This window comes from Geotrypetes seraphini, chromosome 8 (genome assembly GCF_902459505.1).
Source record: "Geotrypetes seraphini chromosome 8, aGeoSer1.1, whole genome shotgun sequence".
NCBI classification, from domain to species: Eukaryota; Metazoa; Chordata; class Amphibia; order Gymnophiona; family Dermophiidae; genus Geotrypetes; species Geotrypetes seraphini.
This window is the reverse complement of record NC_047091.1, coordinates 102,131,029-102,151,639: the sequence shown is the minus strand read 5'-3', so window position 1 is coordinate 102,151,639 and position 20,611 is coordinate 102,131,029. Positions and strand designations below refer to the sequence as shown.

At 41.5% G+C, this 20,611-nt stretch overlaps 1 protein-coding gene across 1 annotated transcript in view; it reads left to right on the top strand.

Moving 5' to 3' along the window:
* ISYNA1 (inositol-3-phosphate synthase 1) overlaps nucleotides 1-17,483 on the top strand; it is a 31,543-nt gene extending 14,060 nt beyond the window's left edge. The window contains exons 7-11 of the mRNA XM_033956847.1: nucleotides 5,741-5,956; nucleotides 6,623-6,787; nucleotides 10,760-10,873; nucleotides 11,349-11,566; nucleotides 14,293-17,483. Of these exons, the coding sequence (XP_033812738.1) occupies nucleotides 5,741-5,956; nucleotides 6,623-6,787; nucleotides 10,760-10,873; nucleotides 11,349-11,566; nucleotides 14,293-14,506 (927 nt within the window). The 3' untranslated portion in view covers nucleotides 14,507-17,483. The remainder of the gene's footprint in view (nucleotides 1-5,740; nucleotides 5,957-6,622; nucleotides 6,788-10,759; nucleotides 10,874-11,348; nucleotides 11,567-14,292) is intronic.
* The last annotated feature ends 3,128 nt before the right edge of the window (nucleotides 17,484-20,611 follow it).

Here is a 20,611-nt window from a genome sequence, read left to right as displayed (position 1 = left end):
TAGCATGGAATGTTGCTATTCCTTTGGTTTTGTCCAGGTACTAGTGACCTGGATTGGCCACTGAGAATGGGCTACTGGGCTTGATGGACCATTGGTTTGGTCTGACCCAGTAAGGCTATTATGTTATTTGAGTACCAGGGGAAATGCTAGAGATTGAGAGAGATTTGCCTACATTATCTGCCCTGCTCCTGATATTCAGATGCTGGTTGGTTGTTCACCACCAGATATATTCTGGTTTTCTTTGCTGGGTGAGGGGGAGTTTGTTGTGAATTTTGAGTTTTCAGCACTCCCACAATCATTTTCAAAAGTTGACTCCTATTCTGAAATATCCAGTTGTTTCATACCTTGGATATGACAGTCCCCACATAGCTTCTCTTTTCTTATGTGTAAATGGCATTTGCTTGGAGGAAAAGGATGTTAGTCGGCTCAAGGACAGATCCCTGTGGCACTCCACTATTTAACATCTTTGTGAGTGATATTGCGGAAAGACTGTCTGGCGAAGTTTGTCTTTTTGCAGATGATACCAAGCTCTGTAATAGAGTAGACATCCTGGAGGGTGTGGATAATATGAGGTGGGATCTGGCAAAGCTTGAAGAATGGTCTAGTAATTGGCAACTAAGATTTAATGCTAAAATATGCAAGGTAATGCTTTTGGGCTTCAAAAAATCTAGGAGAACAGGAGGCAAAGTACTTCTGTGTGTTGCAGAAGAGAAGGACTTGGAGGTGATTGTGTCTGATGATATCAGGGTGGTAGAATGGATAGAAAAGAGGTATGGAGAAATTGGAATACGAGGAACGACTCAAGAAACTGGGATTGTTCTCCCTTGAGAAGAGGAGGCTGCGAGGGGACATGATAGAGACGTTCAAAATACTGAAAGACATCGATAAAATAGAGCAGAAAAACAAATTATTTACATTGTCCAATGTGACACGGACAAGAGGACATGGTTTGAAGCTAAGGGGTGACAGGTCCAGGACAAATGTCAGGAAGTTCTGCTATACGCAGCGAGTGGTGGACGCATGGAATGCTCTTCCACAGGAGGTTATTAAGGAATCCACTGTGCTAGGATTCAAAGGCAAATTAGATGCACATCTCCTTATGAGAGGCATAGAGGGATATGGGTGATTAGAACAATCAGGTGTATACCTGACTGGGCCTCCGCGTGTGCGGATCGCCGGACTCGATGGACCATGGGTCTGATCCGGAGATGGCAATTCTTATGTTCTTATGTTCTAAAAGGTGACAGTCAAAGCCAGGAAGATACTTGGGTGCATAAGAAGAGGAATTGCCAGTAGGAAAAGGGAAGAGATAATGTTGTATAAGTCTCTGGTGAGGCCCCATTTGCAATACTGTGTGCAATTTTGGAGACCGCACCTTCAAAAAGATATCAATAGGGTCCAGAAGGCTGCTACAAAATTGGTTAGTGGTCTTTGTCATAAATCCTACGAGGACAGATGTAGAGACCTTAATATGTATACTCTGGAAGAAATATCTCAATATCAAATTTTTTTGAAGCTACCAATACTATAAGTAATAAGGAAAAAGAAAGTGTCTTAGTTAATTAGTGTCAAGTTAATTAGTGTCAAGTTAAGTTGTGTGTATGCAAATTAAACCGTCTATTGTACGAGTGTGTTAGTATGAAGGGTTCAATTATTTAGTTAATCTTTGCTCGCCCTCTATGTATATTTGGTGTTGTGTGGTCACTGAGGAATATTTTATTCCCTTTTCTTTTTGCTAAAGCATTTTTCTCCTGTAAGGTAGGAGTTTTTACCCTCTACTTGGTTTTCCGGAACAGACCAATGATAGGAAGTAAAAACTTCACTAAAGAGTATATACCTGAGTTCTTATCCTTTGGATTTAGAGATCTAATTTGTAATTGAACCCTCTGTGCTGTCCTCATGGACAACTTGACACTAACTAAGACACTTTCTTTTTCCTTATTACTTATACTCTGGAAGAAAGACGGGAGAGAGGGGATATGATAGAGATGTTTAAATATCTCTGTGGCGTTAATGTACAGGAGGTGAGTCTTTCAAATGAAAGAAAACTCCTGAAGGAGAGGGCATAGGATGAAGTTAAGAGGTGATAGGTCAGGAGTAATATAAGAAAATACTTCTTTACAGAAAGGGTAGTAGTTGCTTGGCATAGTCTCCGGTTGAGATGGTGGAGATGAAGACTGTATCTGAATTCAAGATAGCGTGGGACAGGCACGTGGGATCTCTTAAGGGGAAGAGGAGATAATGGATGGTGTGGAAGGGCAAACTGGATGGGCTATTTGGCCTTTATCTGCCGTCATGTTTCTATGCTTGGAAAGCCTGCATCTATGTTTTTACTGGACACTTCCCTCTCTAATTTTCCCCTACCTACCACCCTGGCAGCCATTCTATGGTTTCTGTGGTCAAGCCAGCAACCTGTGGCTAGTACCCCACAGAGCAGGTAGCCAGGAGTTTTCACAGAGATCTATAGCATGCTGGATTTTCTGCAACTTTGAGGATTTGTTGATTCATTCTTTAAAGATGTTTATTGATATGCATAGGAGAAAGTCCTTTCTGTGTGTGGCAAGAATCAGAAACCTCATATACAAACAAGAAAATTTGCCCCAGTACATTTTGGTTTTCAGATTGGCAACAGTCTCTTTAATAACTACAGGCAATAACAACCTCCTTGTTCCTGATTAGATTATAAAAAGTAAACACTAATTATTCTTCAAACAATCAACTATGTAAATCAATAAAGAAAACTTGCACCTGAAATGCAGCCTTTGATCCTAGGAGCCAGTGTTTAAGACATGGAAGACAGGCTGGAGGGGTGGAGGAGGGTGAAGGTGCTTCTGCTCTGCCTGGTCCGATGCTCCCTGTCCTTTGTTCTTTAAAATATCTGGGTTGAAGTTCAGCTCCTGTTGGCCTCAGCTGGTGGTAACAGAAAACAGCTGATTGGACTTCACTTTCACTTGCACCTCTGGCTGCTTTCGTGTTCTCCTCTGGTGCAAAATCCTGATCTCACTGCTGTACAGAGAGAACTTTGTCTATACCGGCTCCAAAATGCAGGGACACGTCTCCATCCTGGAGAATGACTGGGGATTGTTTTTGTGATGGCGTTTCAACACACACAACTCCTCTTGAGTGCCCTTTTGCCCCTCCTTGCTCTCCCCTACCAAAAGAAATTCAATTTTTCCACCCCTACTTGAGAACTTCTGAATTATAGGGGGGAGGGGTTTCAGTGGTGGATTAAGACAAATGCTGCATTTCTCCCTTCTAGACCCCTTAAAGATCGTAATATGACTTTCACTTAGCCAAATTTTGTTGAGCTGACATTGTCGGTGAAATAGTAATCTCTCTTGGTTCCTAGGTCTGCTTCAGTTAAACATGAGTTTAATAATTGGCTGTAAAGAGATTCACAAGCAAATGATCGTAGAAAAAATAGCTTCATTTTAGCTACAGAAAAAGTTCAGTGCCGTCAAGGACCTTATTTTGCAAACATGATTCCACTTTCTAATGCGATTACTGTCTTTCACATTTATAACCTGCATTTAATTTTTTTTTTTTTTTTTTTTGCAAGAGTCAGAGTATACACAAGGGTAGGTTATACATGAATTTTATTTAAAAAAAAAAAAATCAATGCTTTCCAATAGGAGTAATATACAATTTTTTATTTTATTGCAATAAATGTGGGGTATATACAATATGAAATTAGGCTCTTTTTATGTGGGGTATATATGGGTGCGGGGTATACATGTGTGTGGGATACATACATACATACGTACTTACGTACATCTTATGAAAGAATAGGATGCAAAAATGGTTAGTTTAGTTCATATTTTATTTATCAGTACCCTCTGCAATTATACCTCCTCTTTTACAAATGCATAGCATAGGTTTTAGCGCCGGCAGTGTCAGTAACTGCTCCGACGCTCATACCGTGTTAGTGAAGGAGGGGGATAATTATTTTGAATTTATTAACCACCTTTACAATACATCGAATAGCAATCAGGGTACTCTTAAGTATGCTTACATTTATTACCATACAGGATATTCAGGATGTTAAATGTGCACTTTTAAGAACATAAGAATTGCCAACTCCAGATCAGACCTTAGGTCCATCAAGTCTGGTGATCCGCACACGCGGAGGCCCTGCCAAGTGTACCCTGGCATAGATTTAGTCCCCATATCACTCTATGCTTCTTATAGGGAGATGTGCATCTAGTTTACCCTTAAATCCTAGAATGGTGGATTTCGCAACCACCTCCTCCGGGAGAGCATTTCAGGTGTCCACCACCTGCTGCGTGAAACTGAAATTCCTGATATTTGTCCTGGACTTGTCCCCCCTCAGCTTTAGTCCATGCCCTCTTGTCCGTGTCACATTGGACATTGTAAATAACTGTTTTTCCTGCTCTATTTTGTCGATTCCTTTCAGTATTTTGAAAGACTCGATCAGATCCCCCTCGCAGTCTCCTCTTCCCAAGGGAGAACAGCCCCAGTCTCCTAAAGTCGCCCCTCGTAATCCAGGTTCTCCATACCTTTCACTAGCTTCGTTGCTCGTCTCTGCACCCTCTCCAGCAGTTTTATATCCTTCTTTAGGTATGGAGACCAATGCTGAACGCAGTATTCCAAGTGTGGTCTGACCATCGCTCTATAAAGCAGCATTATAACTTTCTCCGATCTACTTGTGATTCCCTTCTTTATCATGCCTAGCATTCTATTTGTTTTTTTCGCCACTGCCGCACATTGTGCTGACGGTTTCAGGGTCCTATCTATCAGTACGCCAGGTCCCTTTCTTGTTTGGTCGTTCCCAGAGTTGTACCTGACATTCTATATACTTGTGTTCCATATTCTTTCTACCTAAATGCATCACTTTGCATTTTTCCACATTAAACTTCATCTGCCATTTCTCTGCTCATTTCTCCAATCAACTCAAGTAGCTCTATTTCCTCGCTATCCTTCTGCGATCTGATTGTTCGGCATAGTTTTGTGTCATCTGCAAACTTGATGATTTTACTGGATGTTTTCTCTTTTTTAGGTCGTTTATGTAAATATTAAATAATATGGGCCCAAGTACCGAGCCCTGGGTTACACCGCTAGTTACTTTCTCCCAGTCTGACAACTTCCCATTTATGCCCACTCTCTGCTTTCTGTTCTCTAGCCATTTGCCTATCCATCTTAGTATATCTCCCTCTATTCCATGGCTTTGTAGTTTCCTGAGAAGTCTTTCATGTGGAACCTTATCGAATGCTTTCTGGAAGTCCAAGTAGATAATATCCACCGGTTCTCCACTATCAATTTGTCTGTTCACTGTCTCAAAAAATTGAAGTAAATTCGTCAAACATGATTTCCCTTTCCTGAATCCATGTTGACTGGCTCTCATCAGGTCGTGTGTATCCAAGTGCTGGACTATGCTATCTTTAATCAGCGCTTCAACCATCTTTCTAGGGACAGACGTGAGGCTCACAGGTCTGGAGTTTCCTGACTCCACTCGATTCTTTTTTAAATATCTATTGCATGCAAGCTTTACTAAAATCTAATTTTATAAATGACATTATTTGTAACACAGATTTTCTTGTTCTACCTAGAGCTTGTCATTTGCAACAGTGGTGGCAGATCCATAGCCAGAGGTTTAGGCTACTTTTGTATGAACCTTGGACCCCTGTCCACAAGTGTTAAAGCTGTTTATCCTTCCTGTTTAATGAAGCCAGTCAGTTCCTTTTTAAACATTTTTTTTAAGACAATTTTTTTTTTTTTTCAGTGTGATCGTGAGGTGTCTCCTTCCACGCTTTTCGCTGTGGCCAGTATTTTGGAGGGCTGTGCCTATATTAATGGGTCACCACAGAATACCTTTGTCCCTGGTGCCGTGGACCTGGCCATTAAGCATCGGGTCTTCATTGGTGGAGATGATTTCAAGTCGGGACAGACCAAAATCAAGTCCGTGTTGGTAGATTTCCTCATCAGTGCTGGTTTGAAGGTAATTCATATGCTGTGCTTTTGAGGATCAAGAAACGGGGACTCTGAGTCAGGAATCTCTAATTGGTCATAAGCTGAAATATCAGTGAGCTAAAGGCCTGGTTTGTAGCTTGAAATCTCATTGTGGCTACTGTGTAGGGCAGTGTTTCTCAATTCAGTCCTCTGGAGTACCCCCTTGCTAGTCAGGTTTTCAGGCTATTCACAATAAATATGCATGAAATAAATTTGCATATAAAGGAGGCTGTGCATGCAAATCAAGTTTTTGCAAATTCTTTGTGGATAGCCTGAAAACCTGACTGGCAAGGGGGTACTCCAGGACCGAGTTGAGAAACACTGATGTAGGGGACCAAGAAATGGAGGTGATGCCTGAAGGGGAGAGGGAAAAATGACATTCTGGACAGGTGACCTCTGCTGGCCAAAGAGGGCACTGAAGAGGTTCAACATTCTTGATCAGTTTCTTTCCATCTCTTAGCCAACCTAGAGAATAGCTCTTGAGAGAAACTTAAGAATTAGACAGCAGGAACGACTAACAAATAATAAGGCTTAAGCAAAGAACATATATTAAAGTTCATTCTCGGATGTAACCTTTCTGTGGTTGGCTAAGATATGTGTCCTTCAAACCATATTATCTGTGGGTCTTTTTTTATTTTGTATTTTACACCCTCAGACTGTATCTATCGTCAGCTACAACCATTTAGGAAACAATGATGGCAAGAATCTGTCAGCTCCCCAACAATTCCGCTCCAAGGAAATCTCAAAGAGCAATGTGGTAGATGACATGGTACAGTCCAACTCCATCTTGTACGGGCCTTCGGAGAAACCCGATCACTGTGTAAGTGAGCTAATGCTGCTCCTCCACTCCTTTGCTCATAGCTGCAGCTCTGGTTTATTACTTTTAGCTGTGATATTAAGGACTAGAGAATGACACGGGGACAAATTTTTCCCCATCCCCGCAGGAACTCAAACTTCCCTGTCCCTGTGTTTTGTTGCTGTCCCTGTCCCTGCCCCATTCCTGTAAGCTCTACCTTAACCGCACACACCTCAAAACATTTATGATTTTAGAGTGTTTGAGGCTTGTGCAGGTGAGGACAGAGCTTGCAGGAATGGGGCAGGGACAGGAAAATGAGTTCCCGGGGGGGGGGGGGGGGCGGGGCAGGGAAAAATTTGTCCCCATGTCATTCTCTAAGGACCCTTTGACCTTGAATTTCCTTTGATAGAGATGTCTTTGTGGGCTTGGTTTCTGTTTCCCCCCCATATTTGTGATATCGATAATAGCAGGATGTAAGGATAGCCTATCCTCTTCTGTATTCGGCACGTTGGTTGGCTCTGTAATAAAACCGTTGCCTCGAGCATCACACAGAGGACCTGACACAAACCTCGAGAGGGAAAAGCATTTAGGGATCTTAGTTTTGGTTGAAACCCTATTGCTGAAAGGGGGGAAATTCTATTTTCCACCCATGCTCCAGTTAGAAGCTCTCTAGTTTCTCCTGTCTAGCACAGTTTTGTTGGAGCACAGAGCTGATGGAGAAGCTTAAAGCGTAAATATTCAGCCAATAATGGTCAGTGTTTTTGTCCACTGCTGGCATTATGCCCAGATGTTTAATGCTGTGCCAAGCTTGAGCACTGGTATTGAATAACCAGGTGTACGTGGCTGTCTATCTCTTATCCAATTAAGTGTGACATTCAGCGCTTAATCGCTCAAGTGAAACAGGATAAAGATTTGTCTGGTTATCTTGGGCGGTCAAGTACTTAATGGCATTTAACTGCATAAGTGCCAACTGTGCCTACAAAATAGCTAGTTTTCAGTGTAGTGACTGGTGCTGAAATTCAGGTTCACTAACTAATTAAGAGCCAATATCAGCAGATAGCCCCACCAACATTCCCTCTAAGGAGTGACCGGGTGCGTGCAGATTTTTTTAATGTGAGCAACAAGTTAACAGAAAACTGTGTTTGATCCCAATATTAGTATGCATTCCTGTATATAGCACAAAAAAATCACAAAATTTGGTCATTGATTTAGCTTAGTTAAAAAATTTTTTTATTGTTAAATTTTGTTTGAAGGTCAGGTCAGTATTTTTCTGAGCAACCATGTAAAATGTATAAGCAATTGCTCATACACTATGCTTACAAGAAACAGAGCCTCACACAAGCAACTTAATTGACGAGGAACCATTTCTGGCCAGTTAAGTAGCTTTGACTATCGACTCTTTAAAGTTTGTAATCTTGCCTTTTTTAAAGCTTGGACCTGAAACCTTATTAGAGTCCAGTAAAATGTCTGACTAACCTTCACTAGACCCTTCCATTTATTTCTTACTCTTTCTGCTTTGCCATGTGGCTCAGAGTTGCCCCTGAACATGGACTCCCAGTGGCTCTTGGACTCTGACCCATTCTCAGGAGGTGGCATGGTCTGGTCCTCAGTTATCACAAAAAAACAGGAGATACCACCTTCACAAACGGTGAAAGCAGAAAACAAACAACGAAGGTAACTGATCGATGTTCAATTTCCTTTATTAAATGAAATGACTTGACAAGATCATGTTTTGGCCCTGAGGGGCCTGCCTCGGGAATCGAAGGATCAAAAAATATTTTACTGTAAACTTCACTGTAAACATTTTACTGTAAACTTCACTTTTTCCCTGTTTTTAGGGAAAAAGTTAAGTTTACAGTAAAATGTGGGGGTTACAACCCCCCACAACGCGGCGCGATCTCTATTAAGTAAACTAGGGGGGTTCCCCCCCACGACCCCCCGTCGGAGCCGGAAAAACAGTAATTTTCTGCGGCGCGCGCCTCCGCACTGCGCTCAATTATCTGCACGCGCCTTTGTCCCAGCGCGCTTTTGACCTGACACCGTGTTGTAATACAATCAAAAACACTTACACTTGCTGTCGGAAGGTGTATGCTGTCAATGTAAAGTGAAAAGGAAAAAAAAAAAAGGAAAACTTTACATTTACAGCGGCATACACCTTCTGACAGCAAGTGTAGGTGGTTTTGATTGTATTTATAACACCGACAATAGAAGACTACGTACCTTTTATATTTTTTGATCCTTCATTGAGAATTCAGACTCCTGAGGCAGGTCCCTCAGGGCCAAAACACGATCATGTCGAGTCATTACATTTAATAAAGGAAATTGAACATCGATCAGTCACCTTCGTTGTTTGTTCTTTTCAGTCCTCAGTTACGCATTCTCTATAGCAAGACCTGTTAAGTGGAACCAACTGCCTATGGTTTTAAGTGTGATGACCGATAACACCTCCTTTCAAAAGGCCATTAAAAATGGTCCTTCTTGCTCAAGCTTTTGCTCAGATATGATGCAGAGAAGAGATGACCAAGTTCTGTGAAGTGGCCACAGGCAACTGTTTGGTTTGGTTTTTTTTTGTTAAATGGTGTGTGCTTTGATATCATAGATGATGCCTTTATTGTGTGCAGTTCTGTAAGATTTAAATGACTACCAAAACAACAAATGTGGTTAACCACTAATGGATTAAATATTGGAGGAAGGAAAAGACTTCAAGTGCTCCTGATAATAGGCTAAAAGTTCTGGCCTAATTATCATAAGAACATAAGAATTGCTGTTGCTGGGTCAGCCCTTAGGTCAAAGACCTGTGCCCTAACTGAGTCTAGCCTTACCTACGTACGTTCCAGTTCAGAAGGAACTTGTTTAACTTTGTCTTGAATCCCTGGAGGTTGTTTTCCCCTATAACAGCCTCTGGAAGAGCGTTCTAGTTTTCTACCACTCTCTAGGTGAAGAAGAACGTCCTTACATTTGTACGGAATCTATCCCCTTTTAACTTTTAGAGAGTGCCCCCTCGTTCTCTCTACCTTGGAGAGGGTGAATAACCTGTCTATCTACTAAGTCTATTCCCATCATCATCAGTTATAAAAACCTCCTCCTATTTAAATAAGAAAAATATAAGACTCAAAAATATATTCTTATCCTCTGTCCTTGCTTGTTACTAATAAGTGTTATACTTAACTTTTGAATGTAAATCCAGTGCTTGGACTGAGGAATTATGCTCAATGTGGCAATTTCATGCAAGATTCATCATGCAAAGCTCTTCGGAGGTTTCCCCATTTCATGCTTCTTCAGGAGCAAACCCCATGCAAAACTGTAAGCCTGGCAAACCCTGCTCACTGAATCCCCTATTATTAATATTATTAGCATAGAAGTCACTGACCTGCATTTGGTCCAAAGTTCTTCGCAGCAAAAAGCTGTTCACTGGCTTTTGAAAATGGCACCTCAGCGTTTAATAGCTTTTAATTAGATTAGTTTAAGACATCATGCCGTTTATTACGGTATAAAGACGTCGTGCCTTGATTTTGTGAACTAACTTTATTGATAGTTCTATCTCTAAACATGGCACTTCGCTATCAAATTAAAATATTATTGAATAGAAAAGAGAGGGTATGCCTCTGGTGATTTTTCAAAAAGAGAGAGAATCCCCCACTCCAAAAAAACCCAAAAACTGACTGATGTTGATGGCTCCTAAGTATGGTAGTTAGGCCAGAACTTTCCTAGCCTATTACTAGGAGCACTTATGCCTTCCTCCAATATTTAATCTATTAGTGGTTAGCCACATTTGTTGTTTTGGTAGTCATTTCAGACGAAGTGCTTTTTTTGAATTGTATTCTGAAAGTTTTGCCATTATCTGTCTAGATTTGTGATGGGTGGGAAACTGTTTTCTGATCTTGCCCTTATTGACCAAATTCAGGTGCAAAGGGATAAGTTGTCCTATGTGTCGTGGCATTAGCTTGGACTCTGAAAGGAATTGAAATACTAATAATTCACATTACTGAACTGCAGGTGGTGATTAAATATGTCCCCTATGTGGGAGACAGCAAGCGGGCAATGGACGAATACACTTCCGAAATAATGATGGGTGGCAGCAACACCATCGTCCTCCACAACACTTGCGAGGTACTCTAACCTCTCTTCTTGATTTTTCTTTATTTGACCTTTGGTTTGCTTGTCTGTGGTATCTAAAAGCTCCAGAAATTTCAGCTCAATCAAAGCCGTAAGGGACTCATTTTCAAAGCACTTAGACTTGCAAAAATTCATAGGCTGCTATGGAACTTTGTCAGTGCAATTGTTTTGAAAATATATCTCTATGCTTATATGGATTAAAAGCTGTTGGCTCTGTTTCACCTAACATTAAATAGTGGAAGTTTCTGCAGTAACGGGTGGTCACTGACCTCATACACGACCTCCATTTGAGGGGACATTGGAAGAAGATTCAAGCCCCTTCTTTATCCTTGAGTATTAAGGCTTGCAGAGGGTAGGAGCAACGGACCTAAGGGTCTCCTAAGGCCACATCTCTTGGACCTCGGCACTTGGCTGCACTGTCTGCTGGTTTCTTTCCACATGCACTAATTTTTATTTTATCATCCCTTAGGATTCTTTGCTTGCCAGTCCCATCATCCTGGACCTGGTGATCCTCACAGAGCTCTGCCAACGGATTACCTTCTGTACCGAGAATGACCCAGAATTCCAGACCTTCCACAGTGTCTTGTCTATCCTCAGCTTCTTGTGCAAAGCTCCTCTGGTTCCTAAGGGGACCCCTGTGGTCAATGCCCTCTTCAGGCAGCGGAGTTGCATTGAGAACATTCTAAGGTACAATATTAGGCTTTTGACCTTGGCTGGGGTGAGACAGGTTCACATGTATGTGTTAATATGTTTCTAATGTGTGACTAAACTAGTAAGGCTCACATCCAGCACACAGGGGCAGTGCATATGAGCATCATAGAAGGAGCAGCAGAGTACAGATAACTTGGACGTTCCATCTATAGCTACAGCCAATCAATGGGTGCAGTGTGGCTGGCTACTCAGTCCTTCCAGTTGGTAGCACTCATTACGCCCTCCATCCCATCACTTTGCCTCTTTTTTTTCCAGAACTTGCTAATTCCTGTCTGTGCAGGACCCCAATGCCCCTCAAAACTAAACCAGCCAAATTGTAACATGGGAGAGGTGCTTCAGATAGTATCTTGGAGATTAAAGAACCAGAATGCCGATTCCAGAATTGCAAGGAATCGCCCTTTAAATCTGTAATCTCGTATGTACGTTTTCATGTGAAGCATGTAAAATTACATGAATAGGTTCCCACTTAGTTACAATTAATATTCACGATACAAGCAGAATATCTTCAAAATTAATAGCCACACCAAATGATATTCATAGACTTATACTGTCAGAAACCAAGTGCTATAAACTTTAGTCTGTGAAAACGGTAAAGACCTCAGTGTTTCCCAGGATAAAATCTGTGAAACTAACTATGCCAATAATACTATTGACATAGAGAAATACATCCTTGGTCTTATATTCTACCGTTACACGTAGAATATAACGGTAGAATATAAGACCAAGGATGTATTTCTCTATGTCAATAGTATTATTGGCATAGTTAGTTTTATCCTGGGAAACACTGAGGTCTTTACCGTTTTCACAGACTAAAGTTTATAGCACTTGGTTTCTGACAGTATAAGTCTATGAATATCATTTGGTGTGGCTATTAGGTTCCCACTTATACATGTATGTAAGTTTATTGATTAATAAGGCATGAATTGTAAGTTTATTGATTAATAAGGCATGAATTGGCACTAAGAACCAATTATCAGTAATAATTAGAGTTAATTTGCAGTTATGTGCATAACTAATTTTAGGTGGTGTTCTACAATGTTAACTAAATTCTATAGCAGGTAGCCCTTTTTTTGGCACTGTTGCTCAGAAGCAATATTTGTCTTCTATGGGAGATCTACATCTACATCTTATGGGAGATCTACATCTCAAATGCCTCTACTTAGCACTGTTGCTCTCCTTCAGCATCAAATTACGTACAGCAGCCATTTCACCATCTGCCAATTAAAGGGTTAACTGTGGGAGGGGCAGAGGTAGGGGAGAGACATGCCAAGCACTTATGTGCTCACCTTATAGAATATTTTTAGTTATGTCAATAATTGTCGATACAGCATTCAGGCATAGTGCCTCTTTCCCCCTCCTTCCCTTCCTTCTATATTTCCCAACTCATGTAAATACGTATGGGTGTTTTCTGTCCTATTTAAGGGAGAGTGAGGCACAGTGGTTAAAAACTACAGCCTCAGCACCTTGGGGTTATGGGTTCAAACCCACGCTGCTCCTTGTGATCCTGGGCAAGTCACTTAATCCCCCTATTGCCCCAGGTATATTAGACAGATTGCGAGTCCGCCAGGACAGACAGGGAAAAATGCTTGAGTACCTGAATAAACTCATATAAACCGTTCTGTGCTCTTCTGGGAGAACGGTATAGAAAATTGAATGAATAAATAAATAAATATTTTAATTAGAATTATTTTTCCTATGACTATGTTAAATTTTAATGTATTGTCCACCGCTTTGACCTTAAGATAAGGCGATCTAGCAAGTCAAAAAAATAAACATAAACCTCATCCTAGCACCTAACAGTAGCCATTTGCAGAATCAACTCCTTTGTATACACCAATGATTATGAAATAGCTAAACTCTTTCTCCCCAAGGCCCCTATAAGATCTGTAGTGCCTCCACTTGGCATGGCCTACAGCCATTTTGCATTTACAACAGAGCTTGTAAGAACATAAGAATAGCCTTACTGGGTCAGACCAATGGTCCATCAAGCCCAGTAGCCCGTTCTCACGGTGGCCAATCCAGGTCACTAGTACCTGGCCAAAACCCAAAGATTAGCAACATTCCATGCTACTGATCCAGGGCAAGACAAAAAATAGAACCCTAAATGGAGGAGGTACAACAACAAGCTAACGAATGAAAGAACCTCCCTCACCCCAAGAAGTCTACAAAGATTAAGGAAAAGAGATGAAGTCCAACTCCAAACTGAGCAAAGAATGAAAATAATTCTATAATTTAATTTAAGAGTATTAACCGGACAAGCCCACAGTCACACAGCAACCTCTGGAAACTCCAGGGAAAAGCTGTCGCGGATTTACACCCAAGAAGGTGTTAACTGCGAAACATCCCCGGGCTTGCTCCGGATAATATTTGTGGTGCTTAACTAGTGCAAAATGTGCAATGTGTGAAAACTCAAATGAAAAAAACACACATTATCAAAATAAAGAAGGAATTCATCTCTTACCCCTAAGCTGGGGGCCAAACTGGAAAGTTAGTGTCCAAATCCAACCAAGCTCAAAAATACACAGGCTGTAAGAACTTAGCTTCTCCGTGTGTAATGGAAATGGTGATCCATAAGCAGTAATCCTGATCCAGGGCAAGCAGAGGCTTCCGTGTCTTAACAAAATATGGACTTTTCCTGCAGGAATTTTTCCAAACCTTTTCTTAAAACCAGTTAGAACAAATATATTTCCTTTTAATTACAGGGCTTGTGTGGGGCTCTCTCCCCAGAACCACATGCTTCTGGAGTACAAGATGCAGAGAAGCTTCATGAGCCTGAAGAGACCGAAGAGTGTCCCCTCAGACATTTGTCTTGCCAAGAAGAGAGCTGCACTCAACACAAATGGATATTGCACCAACGGCCATACCAATGGACTAGGCAGTGGCCATATCGATGGATATATCGAGGTTGATAACTAAACACAAGATTCTACCCAGCCAGCCACAGGGATACTGACTGGCCAGTGGTGTTCAGCACAGTGTTGGCAAGAACTGCTTTAGCCACACTGTCAAACACCTGCTGGGTAGGAACTCACACAGGCGTCCTGAATGTCACAAGCAATGAGTTTTTGGGGGTTTGGGGAGGTTTTGTAATATTTATCTAGGGATTTTGCTGGTAGAACAAAGGATCTATAACACATTTTGCTGAGGAGATTTGCCAGGAAATGTGGAGATTGTGGTGCAGTGGTTTAAAGCTACAGCCTCAGCACCCTGCGGTTGTGGGTTCAAACCCATGATGCTCCTTGTGACCCTGGGCAAGTTTCTTAATACCCCCATTACCACAGGTACATAGATTGTGAGCCCGCCGGGACAGACGGGGAAAAAATGCCCGAGAACCTGAATAAATTCATGTAAACCGTTCTGAGCTCCCCTGGGAGAACAGTATAGAAAATTGAATGAATTATATCTTGCCTGTATCAGTTAAAACATGACCCAATCATTTTCCTCAATGTGACTTCTAACCATGACACCGCATGCAACGTGATGCTTTAAGAAAGCATAGTTGCTGCCGTCCACCATTGTTCAAAAATGATCATTTTGGGGGGATGAGGCAGGTTCACAGCCCTTCTAGTTTCTATATGAGTAGATCCAAACCTTGGGCAGGAAGAGGTAATTGTCAATAAAACACAGCTATCTCACAATATCTTTTTCGTTCTTCCCCCTCCACCCTTTTCCATAGTGCATTACATAGTTTGATGGGTGTAAGCAACCAAGACTGTTCTTTTCTTGCACAGAAACTTGTGGTGCTGGCTGCAGCCACACTTCATGTTTGCTGGAAAAGGGAAAGGTACCTACAGAGCTGGTGCCCTTGGTGAAGCTTCAGTTAACCTGGCTGCCTGAGAATTAGATAATTAAATTCATCCAGTGTGCTTATCTCAACACCACCCCTAAGCCTTTCTGTAAAAAATGCCTACAAATGTAAAAGTACATAGTGAGATTTCTTTTGAGTTTATGTGGCAGTCAGGACCTATCATTTTGCTGACACCCTAGGCGTCCTGAAGAAAGATAATGTTTAACCCTTACTACTTTTAGCTAGAGGTCATACATAACGCTACTCGGGTAACCTGTATAATATTAGATTCTCAATAAAGTTTCAAATAGTTATAGTACTGCCACTGATTAACCATCACGCTCACTGAAAGCAAGAAGCCACTGAGAAGGAAAAGTTTGGGTTAAAATCTGGCCCCCCCATCAGCATTGGGTTTACAGGGTGCTGCCCTGTCTGGTCCCCCTTATTCCATTGCTGTGACATTAGATTACTCTAGTGAGAAACCAGTAACATAACATTCTTCCAACCAAAACATCAGTCCTGACATAAGTTTGCAAGGTGGTTCTCGTCATCCTGTAGCACCGTTCCAGCTGTAAGATGAAGGGACCTACATTCCAAGCAAATGTGTTAAAAATTACTTAGGAGAGCACCTCCTTTTCTTTTTCATAGCATTCCACTTAATTTACCTGTTAAACCAATGCATGAAATGGTTTCACTGTATAGATACTTGAATAGTTCCACTGCCAGTGAAGGGGGTGAGTAAAGTTTGCTGTATGTTTTGTAATATACCCTGTGATTAATGTAATAAATATCTAGGCACTGCAGATTATTTGTTCTGCTGCCTGGCCAGTCGGTGATACCTAGCATCACCTTTCTATGGTCTTACTCAACTTGAACAGAACAAACCTCTTGCAGTATAAGAAACAACTTGGTGCTTGTTTACTGATATGTGGATGCCAGTTAATACTGGGAGCGAGATGCATTCCGTTCTGGGTAGTTTTTCAAGCTCACCAGCCAGTATCAACCATGGTCTTAGCATTTCACTGATGTCAGAGTTCTGCTTCTAATCATTAAGTTTGAAATAACAAAGCTCTGAATTGGGGCAGAAAAAAAACCACAGGTTTACATAATAAAAATACTCTGTATATTTGGGGGTGGGAGGAACAAACGTGATAGTAATGGGCTATATGGGGATATATATTATGGTAAAACTACACTATGGGTTTTGTAAAGAAATCAAGTTTATCACTGGGTTTTTTTTTTTTGTTTTTTTTTTTTTTGGGGGGGGGGGGGGGGTTTGGGTAGTCAGAGCTGAACTGGACCATTGGGATTCTAGAAAAATGTAGTTTTGCTAGAATCTGTTTTCTGTTTACGCTCGCTCTTGATGATGGTACCTAAACCTTGCTGCGCTCTGGGTAGATTCTGTAAATAATGCAACCTTTTGTCCCCTGCTGTCATAGTTGCCCTAAGGTGAAGATAGTAGTGTCATCACAGGAAGGGGGTAGGCAGCAATCGAGGCCAACATTTTGTGAATGGCCAATTGGTGGCATGGTACAGTACAGCTAATGGAAGTGGGGGAGGGTCTGCAAACTGTGTCCAAGGCTTGAGTAACCTTACAGCTTCATTTCACCCCCCCCCCCCCCAAGTATAGCTAGATTTGGAGCCAGCAGAGGAGAAAATGACCCAGGTATGGATTCAAACTGGGAAAGTTAAAAATTAAGGCAGAATGGTTTCAGATTTGGTGGCAATAAACAGCCATACTACTGCAAGGTACCATTTCAATGGGCTACTAATTTAGGGAGCCTCCTACTAAAGGGCATGCCAGGGCTCTTACAAGGATGGTTTTTACTTGCAGCACTAGAAGGCAATACAATTATTAACAATGAGTAATAGCATAAGTTTTTGCCTTTGGCTTATGAGAAAAATTCCTTTTTTTAGCTTTGTCATCACAAGTCCGTGTCGGGGCAATGAATGGTTGTCAGCAGAAAACCTGTACTATAGGCTTTGGAGTTCACTAACCAAGGCCTTTTTGTTTCATGTTTGCTGTTGTATGTGCCTTGGACTCTACTGTTAACACTTTGAAAAATGTGAACTTATTTTTGTTCTAAATAAATACTTTACATTCTATTTTCCAATGTGTGTGGCTGCTTTTTTTTTTTTTTTTTTAATCTTTATTCATTTTTAAAACTTAGAATAAGTATAACACAAAATACAATCATTTTATACTTTAACATTACTTATATCATCAAATTATCTCTCATCAAATATCCCCCCACCCTGGATGGGTATGAACAAAAGGGAATTAATATTTATTCTATGCATTAATTTCAATCTCTACATTATCTTGTTAATGGCTCCCAAATAACCTTGAATTTCTTAATTTCCTTGCTGCACGGCAATTATCCTATCCATTTTGAAAATGTTACACAAAGAGTTCCACCAAAAGCTATAATTCAGCCTATCCCAATTTTTCCAATTATTCATAATCTGTTGAATGGCAACCCCTGTCATGAGTGTGGCTTTTGTTGAACATGTGATATCTATAAGGGTTGGGTGGGAGTATGCATCATTGTTGGGTGACTTTTATTTCCTGTCTTTTCTGCCAATGATAGGATGGCTTCTGAGCTGAACAGGAAGTTGGAGTGCATATTGCTCCAATTGATGCTTAAAGCACCAGATAGCTAGCTTAGTGTTTCATCTAGATTGGAGCTGCTATCATTCCTCCTTCAGGAATATAGATGGCTTCAGTGGAGATCTTGGGACTCCATGTCTAGTTAGAACTTAAATTTAAACTATTTTGTAAAATGAAGGTTAATTCCCACCTAGCCAGTCTACCTTTCACAACAGCCATGGGAAAATGGTTATGAGCGATTTATATGCCTCCAGTGTAAGCAAATTTTTCTCATGCATATTAACCATGGCTGGCCTAAAATGCACACCTCAAACAAAACGATGGCTGGCCTAAAATGCACACCTCAAACAAAATGACCAGTGGTGAAATACTGTGAACAATATAACAACAACGACAAAGTATCCCACTGTCATAAGTGCCAGCTCTGGATGATATGGGTGCTAGAGTACCCAGTATTCTTTCCAGCACTGCCCAGACATCAGAGCTAAAATCTTCCAGATGTAGAGTGGCAGGAGAAAGCAGGAAGTAAGGCTGTGTCTCTGAAGCTATTGCTCCCACCTCCCTCTACAGCCTATTGGTCAGACATTCCTTAGCCAGCTAATAAGCTGCAAAGGAAGCAGGTTCAGTAGCTTAAGAGACACCATTGGTCAGACATTGTTTAGTCAGCCAATAGACAGCAGGGGAAAGGCCTGAAGGTTGGTGTCTCTTAAGCTATTGGTCCTGCCTCCTCTGCAGTTTATTGGCTGGCTAAAGAATGTCTGAGCAATGGGCTAATTAATAGCAGAGAACACAGAAGAGCTGCAATGCAGGTAAGAGAAAGGCTTCCTGCCTTTAGTCTACCATAGAAAGGGGGAGAAGTGTTGAGGGAGGGATTGGGAAAGGGTAGACAGGCATTGAGAGCTAGAAGATATGGATTGTGAGGGGAAGAGATATAGAATGTAAAAGGGAAAACTTGAAGTGAATGTAAGCTGGGTAGGGCATGGAGTGTGATAGAAAGATGATGGGTGATGGATGGGGTCAAGAAAGAAATGGAGAGGAACTGTGTGGGATTCAAAGAGTAGGGGAGATGGGCTAAGAAGAGAGGATCAGTTTGGAAGGAAGAAGCACTAAAGTGAGGAAAAGGATAGAAATGGCAGGAGAGATGAGACTAGGAAGAAAAAATTATCAAGAAAAGAAAAGATAATTTTCAGATTTCTGTGTGCATGGTTTGAATCTGTCAGCTGCTCCTCACAACTGAGCTAGCCCAAGAATCACAGTAGGAATAGGAATGTATTATATTACTATTTGAGCTGGGTCAAATTTGGATATCTGCTCTTTTCTTCCAACCTTGCAGTCATAGGGATTAATACTGTATTTTAGTAGAAGAATGGGGAAAGGGAGCATGGTTGTGAAAGCAGGGCTTCCATTAACTGGAAATCTCCCTTTTAAAACTTTCTCTTGGCCCCTCTGGTATTGAGAGGGGCTTTGGTCAGATTGAACTGAGGAGGAATGGAGAGTACCACTGCTCCATGTCCTCCTCATACAAATTAAAAATATTATTCCTATTATATCCCACTGGAAGTAGAAATGGGTACTGGGCTATTTGAGACTAAAAATGTAACACAGCATCGGCAGGAAGAGGTGACAGGAGCTCATGGACAAAGTTGGAGGATGGGAGAATGGACATGTTGTCTCACAAATTCTTTGATTCTTGTTTTTGGCTCCCTGGCATTCCTTGTGTTTAATTGCTAAATACTTTTTCCCCTTTTGGCTCTTGATAAAACTCTGCAGCCATCTCTCAGATCTCAACTGAGCTCCCTGAGCCACAGGAGCAATATCATGTAGGCAGCCCAAATATAGTGCAAAGGTGAAATGCCAGACATGGGAGGGTATATGGATACAGAGGGAAGATGGCTAGACATGGGGGAGAATAGGAACACAGAAGGGAGATGCTGGACTTAGGGGGCATAGAGGAGTGATACTGGACACAGGGGGTCCAGCAGCCCCCCACCTCCCTCCCTCCCTTTGTGGGTCCAGCAGCCCCTGCAAACTCTCCCAGGCTATGGCTTAAAAAAGCAAAAAAATAAAAAAATAAAAAACCAACCAAAACAAAAAACCCTTTGACTCCCTACCCACAGATCGGCCCCTCTATGCTTTTCAGTACCTTTCAGAAGCTTCTGTGACAGAAGAAAAAGCTTCACAGGTGAAAACTGAAGTTACATCGGAAGAAGGAACTCAGCCAAAGGAAGGCCCCAGATTAGGCCTGTAAGTCTGTTTTTTGGGTTGTTGTTTTTTTGGTTTTTTTTTCCTTCCTCCATTGCTGAAGCTTCTGAATGGTACTGAAGAGCGTGGGGCAGGTGGGGAGGGAGGCATAGAGGGGCCAACCTGTGGCAATCACATTTTTTTACCTCTCTGTTGAGGCCCTGGATAGCTAGGCACAATCGGGCCCACCATAATCACCAATACCCAACCAATGGGGGTAAGCTTATACTCCTGTTAAGATTCGGGTTCCAGACTAGAACACCAATCATCTTATTCAGGGAGAACAGTCATTAATAATGTAGAGTCCACATTTTTCTGGTAACAAAAGACAGATGCTGACTGAATTTTGGTTTTGGCTATGACACTGAAACCAGACTCAAAT